This window comes from Amphimedon queenslandica, unplaced genomic scaffold (assembly GCF_000090795.2).
Source record: "Amphimedon queenslandica unplaced genomic scaffold, v1.1 AMPQUscaffold_13384, whole genome shotgun sequence".
NCBI lineage: Eukaryota > Metazoa > Porifera > Demospongiae > Haplosclerida > Niphatidae > Amphimedon > Amphimedon queenslandica.
In genome coordinates, this window is record NW_003546380.1 from 3067 (window position 1) to 9869 (window position 6803).

The window sequence follows — 6803 nt, forward strand, 5'->3', positions numbered from 1 at the left end:
ACTCTCTTTCTCAATGCTTCCAGTACTTGTCTCCTACTAGCAGTAGGAGTAGTGGTCAGCCAGTGTTGAAACATCTTTAATGTCTTGCTTGTATCATCATGTCCTTGTAACTGCTCAATACCATCCAATCTCTTATCATCAACGTGTAGCAGTGTACCCAAGAGATACCACTTAGTACGGACATCAATGTGTTCTATTAGCTCAGGAAGAAGAGGAGCAGAAGACAAGAAAGCGTTGAAAGACCTTTCTTCGAGTTGAAGCCGAGACAGTTGAGCCATTGCTTTATTGAGGGAGAGATTGAGGGCAATATTGCCACACCTTGACAAAATGCCACACCCAATGACCCAATCTCAATCAACCAAATATCAAAAATTTATAACAAGTTGCCAGAATGCAATGCAAGTATACATAAAAGTAGGTACTACAAAATCATATCAAAATTAAAAATGAGTTCCATCAGCATATTTATACAAAAAGTCTAGCTTATTCATTTTAGAAATGAATTGATCAGAGCATGCTTGTTTGTGCTTTTCATCCAATATGAGTTTTCCAAGTGTATCATTACTCTTTAGAGACTTTACTAATTGCAATACTCCCTCAGTATCAATTTTAGTGCGAGAAAAATAAAGGACAGTGAGTGAGTGATTGCTAGTTAAAAGTTCAACTAAAGACTGTGCACAGGTTGAAGTAATGCCAGGATTGTAACCAAGTGATAAGTAACGAAGATGAGTATTATGCTTTAGTGACTGAGCAAGTGTGGTAACACCATCATCACTGATAGTGGTGCTAGTCAGCCACAGACTCTCTATAGTATTGTTGTTTGAAATTGATGATGATAAGGAGCAAATAAAATCATGTGTCAGCGGGGTTGAAAAAATGTAAAGACATCGAACAGTTTTCCTCTGCAACAATGGTGGGATTAGCAATCCTGCAATGCTAGAAGATGACTCTCTAAGATGAATCTGTTGATGTGCATCCTGCAGTTTTGCTAAAAACCTCTAAGCATTGTTGTCATTTTAGGCATAATGAACAGGCTTTACCCCGGCTATTCTCAATCCTTGGTTAGCTGTATTTTGATCAGAGGCTTTATCTTTAAGGACAACTTTTAACTTCTCAATCTCAATGTCTTTCTTTTTACTTATTTGCTGCAAGGTTTGTACCTTCTCATCTAAATGCATTATGTAGGTAAACTTACTAATAGAATATATGCATACTAATTACCTGATGATAATCGTGATTCTAGTAGTGACTGTAATTCTTGTTTCAAAGACATAATTTTTTTCTGCTTACCTAATAGATCTACAGATGCAATTGAACAATTTTGATAAGTTGATCGTCAATTGGTATGCAAGCCTTAGAAAAACTTTTCTGAAAGTGATAAATCACTGCCAAAAATTTCATTTTCATTTGCTCAAATTTTTCTTTCATCACTTTGTGATGCTCAACCATGATCCTGTTGGCATGATTTATAATCCAGGAACAAGAGAATGGAGCATGGAAGATGATGCTACTTCTGTTATGTACTTTCAACTGCAGGTAGCTATAAAGAAACTAACACTCAAAGACAAATAATGATTATTAAGAAAAGTAAAAAAATTACAACAAATGCAATAACAATAGACCATGGCTTCAAAATGATTGAGGGTTAATGTCTTTAAACAGACACAAACTAAAAATCAAAAATGAAACAAACAGACACAAGCAATGAAAACTTCATTCAAACAAAAAATAAATGTTTAAGCAAGGCTCCTGATATAACTTAAGTGATAGAAATAATTATCTTCAAAATTTCAACCTGCTGACACCAGGGAATGATACTCTGTGTTGCTCATCTAATACAAGCCATTTCAGTATATCATTGAACTCAAGTGACCTCACCAGTATGCGTGCTCCAAAGATATTAATAGTAGTATGGGAGAGAGAGAGAGAATGGAGTGTTCTGTTTGCACATAAAAGATCAGCCAGTGATTGACAACTTTTAGCAGTAATGGAATAGTTGAAATCAAGTGACAAAAACATAAGAGTTTTATTATTCTTCAATGAGTGTGCCAAGATTTTGACACCTTCATCATCAATAGTTTCATGGGTAAGCCATAAGCAGTGTAGTGTTAAATTGTTGGCCAGGAGCAATGAAAAGTAGTGAACACAATCTTGCTTTAAATAAGTCGAACATACACTGAGACACTTCACAGCTTTTCTTTCCAAAAGAGGTGCTATTAGTGACTCAAAAGTATCAGAAGACAAGTTTTTGAGAAAAAGGTGTTCATGTTCATCTGGAACCTCCATGCATTGCTTCAAAGTGATACACTGTCCCTCAATATTGGCATCTTGGGCTTCTGTATAAAAATTCATTGATTCCTTAACATAAATTTATAAATATACCAGTAGCCTCGCAAAGTTCCTTCTGAAGCTGATCCACATCTTGTAAAAGTTTCTTTAACTCACTTTCAAGAGCTACCAAAAATTATGTTCGGGTTATCAATAAAATAATTATCATACCTTTTATTCTGTCTTCTTTTGCTGCTACTCTTGCTTTAAGAGCATCATTGTCAAGCATCTGTGCTTTTTTCATTTTTCGTCTTGCATCTAATTCTAAAGATAGATTAAAATAACAATCACAGGTAGAATCATGATTAATGGCTTTGCCCAAGCTTTGCGCAGGTATTGCCAGGTAAGAACTAGTAATAGTCTAGTTACCTCTTTCTTTCTCAGCCAAATGTTGCTCCAGTTCTGTAGTGTGCAAACAGTCAATGCAAGGTTGCTTGAACAGTATAATACTGACATACCTTTTATTGTATTCCTTAATTTTTCTCTTTCTCTTTTGATTGCCTTCATTAGCTGTGGTAGCCTTTCTTCAATATCAGCATATATTTTTTCAAGCCCATCATCTATTTCAATATCTATAATGGCAGTTGCTATCAAAGTTTATGGCATTGTGTAAAACTCAGCTCATGCAGTGACTAATGTTACCTTGAATTGATGACGTCTGTATCTTAGATTCATTTACTACCATCATTTCAAGTTTACTACTGCCTTGAGCTGTTGCTGTCACAGGTAGTGCATCTACAGTATTGTATAAAAACAAGATTAATTGTTCATAATGAGATCAGTATACCATGCAACTGTTTAATGTATTCCAACTTACAAGGTCCTAATACAGTCACAGATTCCCCTGGATTCTCAGCAACAATTGGGAATTCAAAAGAGTCATTTAGCTGATCACTCATAGTGAACTACATCTGTACACCAGGCACCAAAAAAGTAAACAAGAAAGATTCAGTGAATCTGGTACATGTACTTCGTGCTACAGGAGTCAAATATTTTCTACCGCAGTTAGCGTCCTCTCTAGTCACCAGGCTTGCAATTTCATGTGGTCTAAGCTGTGTGTGGTGGTGTGATCCAAGTTGTACACATAATCATAGAGACTATAAATTTAGAAAGACAATTCATGACTGAAATCAACAAACACAAAACAATAGTCTTGCATAATGATGTATAACAAATCACCCTATGCAAATCTAAAATTTGTGTGTGCATGAAGTATGAACATTGTTTTTTAATGACATTATGCTGGGATCTAAATGGTTAGTAGTTTCCTTAAAAATAATTTTAATAAAGTAAAATTAGGGTCAAATTATTATTCATAGAAAATGCAAAATGGCTATGAAAATAATATAAAATCAAGTACAAAACAAAAAATTAATCTACAGGGTGGGATTAAATTGATAATTTGATATTGTAATGCTATGCACTCAGTTTAATCATGATACAACTTTAGTTGTTCCAAAATTTTCATAAGCAGTAGTAGATTTGTAAGAAAAGTCTAGTCTGCCAACAAATTGAGAACATATTGCTTTGTGTTTCTGATCTACTACAAGCTTTCCGAGTTTCGTGTTGAACTTAAGAGAGTCAACCAGATCCAGCACTCCATCAGCATCAATGCTAGTATTAGAAACATCAAGAACAGACAATGTGCAGTTGCTACATATAAGGTCAGCAAGTAATGGAACACTGAGTGAAGTAATTTGAGTATTAAACTCAAGAGATAAGTACTGAAGTTTCCTGTTAGGTTTTAATGATTGCACTAGAGTAGTGACCCCAACGTCACTAATGGAATTGTGATTGAGATACAAACTCTCTAATGTATCATTACCCGAAATTTGAGATGAGAAAAAGTCAAAAAATTGCTGTGTTAAAGGAGTTGAGAAAATATATAGACTCCTAATATTTTTGATTTGCAGCAGAGGTCCCACTAGCAACTGAGCAATACTGGAAGATGAATCACTGAGGTAAACGTGTTGATGTTTGTCCTCTATTCTTGTTAGGACATCTTTACACTGTTCTGCTGATGGAGAGGTAAGGTGCACTTCAAAACTACCCCATTCTATCACAAAAAATAAATACAATAATAGGTTGCTAAATGTACATAAGTGTGCTACATTGTTACTGTGTTGTATTTTAGTGTAATGTTTAAATTAGACAAATACTATATGACTTACTTATATCTTGCTCTCTCCTTTCAAGCCTAGCTCTTAAATTCTCAATTTCAAGGTCTTTCATTTTACTGATCTTTTGGTGCATTTTTAATTTCTCTTGTGATTCTATGGTCATGTACAGATTAACACAAGTAAAATACAATAAATTACCAAAAATCTCTTCTTCTTTACGACGAATAAAAGCTTTCAACTCTTCAATCTCAGAATTAAATTCTGCAGTATTTTATATATATATTTGATTCATTAATGGTTCCTACCATTTTCCTTATCTTTGATGGATAATTTCATTTTGTCCTCAATCTCTTCATGTATAGTGAAGTTAATAATAAATTCTAATTAAAATAATAAATTTTTACCAATAATCTTTTCTTCATTACTAAGAATGGTAGCTTGCAACTCTAAATTATAATATAAGATTAATACAACAGTAAACAATCCTTACCACTTTCCTTCTTTTCAATAGTGGCATTTAAAGTCTCAATCTCAGAGTCCTTCTTCTTCACAATATCTACATGTACAGCGAGGTGAATAATGATTCTTTTTCTTTTCATACTGTTTAGCTTTTCTTCATTAGCTCCAAGATTAGCTCGCAACTCTCGAATCTCAGAATTTAATTCTATTCAATTCAGAACAAAATATGAACAACAGTAAATGATTCCTACCACTTTCCTTCTCTTTTAAATTCTCAATTTCATAATCTTTCATCTTCATTCTATGCTCAGAATCTATAAACATACAATGAATGTGGTTTAAAATACATTATTTTTATAATACCAGATGCAGGTACATGTGATTGGTTTTCTTTTGGTTCCACCATAGCTATATCCTTTCCTGACACAAAGCTTCCAGGTTTCTTATCCAATTCCGCTTGTTTGCCTATTTTTAAAGAAAAGAATGACTCCACATCAATAATTAAGTGTGACAAAAATAAAGGTTGGTTTACATTTATTACGTTAGGCCAGCGTTCTGTTAATTTTTAATCAAAGTGTGGGCAATTTGACCTTTTGACACATGCTTACTGTTAGAATACAACCAGATCCTATTCGAGGATCAGGTTAGCATAATATCTGTAATATTGTCAACCAGCCTTATAGAATTGATAATACAATATCAAATATAATAACTAACAATCTGCTGCCTCATAAGTGTCATTGAGATGCCTTTCAAAATTTTCAGCAGCATCCTGTTTAGCTGGATCTTTCCTCAATCCTTCCAGCAATTGTCTCCTGCTCGCAGTAGGAGTCTTCAACCACAACTCGAGGAGTGATACGGGTTTTCCAGCGATAGTACCCCTTGGTAGCTGATATATAGCATCTTTGGTCAGTGCCAGTATTACTCCTAACATAAGCCATTCGTTTTCAATATCGATATAAGCAATAACTTCTTGTAGTGGTGGTTTCTGATCCAAGAATTCCTCGTAAGTGAGATCTTTGTTACAGACCATTTTCAAGAGCAACCCGAGGGGTCCGACACACTCGGGAATCCAGTACTCTCCTTGGAATCCAAATAGAACCCAAGATTGTCAGAAATTTAGGCAGTATCCGGAGTTATACAAGAATTTTTGTAGTATACTATTTGAAATCCAGATATCCCGTACAAAATTTGAGTCCGTGTCGGACCCCTCGGAGCAACCGATTTTAAGACCGCACCCGGCACTGATTATACAAACAAAATTATCATAACATTATAATTTTTTTAAATAAAGAAATTGACATGTACCAATAAAGAAAACTAGAAGAGGAGGATACAATTAATTTAATACTATACTATTAGTTATATGATTCATTAAAAACACAAACTAATCACAACGAGTACAGTATAATAACTAGGAGTTTATAAAGATTCATTCCCATACTCCCATACTCTCATGCCTGAGTGGCCTGGAATATTGGAGGCTGATACTCCCTAACTTGTCTCTGAAGTATATCACTGCTAGATAAATGTTTGTTTAATATAACAAAAATTTGATTATTAAGATCACGATAGACTTTGATACGCTTTATCATCTGCTTAAGATCCTAAAAGAAAAGGAGAGAAAAGAAATGATACTGTATTTATAATGTAATACATTCATGTACATTGTAAGAAAAATAGTACCCAAAGTCCAAAGATGCTTAATCGCCTTTTCCCTTTCTTCTCCTCTCTCTCTCTCTCTCTCTCTCTCTCTCTATCCTCTCCTCTTCTATTTCACTCACAATTCCTTGTACATTTCCATCTTGTCCATCAAACTCATGAACACGAAGCAAGTGATAAGAGAAGTCCAAAGAAGCGAATCTCTTCTCTTGAGCTAACAGAGTCCTGATGACA

General features: G+C 34.4%; 3 protein-coding genes across 3 annotated transcripts in view; all 3 read right to left on the reverse strand.

The window, feature by feature from the left end:
* Positions 1–1580: 1580 nt before the first annotated feature.
* Positions 1581–2907, reverse strand: LOC109582418 (NACHT, LRR and PYD domains-containing protein 4E-like). Its single transcript, XM_019997104.1, has 5 exons — positions 2787–2907; positions 2698–2730; positions 2500–2592; positions 2383–2454; positions 1581–2336 (listed from the first exon to the last, which is right to left on the reverse strand). The coding sequence occupies exons 1-5, from the start codon at positions 2833–2835 to the stop codon at positions 1783–1785; spliced, it is 801 nt and encodes a 266-aa protein (XP_019852663.1). The 5' UTR covers positions 2836–2907; the 3' UTR covers positions 1581–1782.
* A 775-nt stretch (positions 2908–3682) lies between these two features.
* On the reverse strand, positions 3683–6028 carry LOC109582416 (uncharacterized). Its single transcript, XM_019997101.1, has 10 exons — positions 5625–6028; positions 5271–5372; positions 5159–5221; positions 5050–5112; positions 4939–5004; positions 4853–4894; positions 4754–4798; positions 4647–4709; positions 4500–4601; positions 3683–4384 (listed from the first exon to the last, which is right to left on the reverse strand). Exons 1-10 carry the CDS (start codon positions 5938–5940, stop codon positions 3762–3764), a joined length of 1485 nt encoding a protein of 494 aa, XP_019852660.1. The 5' UTR covers positions 5941–6028; the 3' UTR covers positions 3683–3761.
* A 179-nt stretch (positions 6029–6207) lies between these two features.
* Positions 6208–6803, reverse strand: part of LOC100633723 (cytoplasmic FMR1-interacting protein 2-like) — an 11673-nt gene continuing 11077 nt past the window's right edge. The window contains exons 23-24 of the mRNA XM_019997097.1: positions 6692–6794; positions 6208–6514 (exon numbers count right to left, since the gene is read on the reverse strand). Of these exons, the coding sequence (XP_019852656.1) occupies positions 6362–6514; positions 6692–6794 (256 nt within the window). The 3' untranslated portion in view covers positions 6208–6361. The remainder of the gene's footprint in view (positions 6515–6691; positions 6795–6803) is intronic.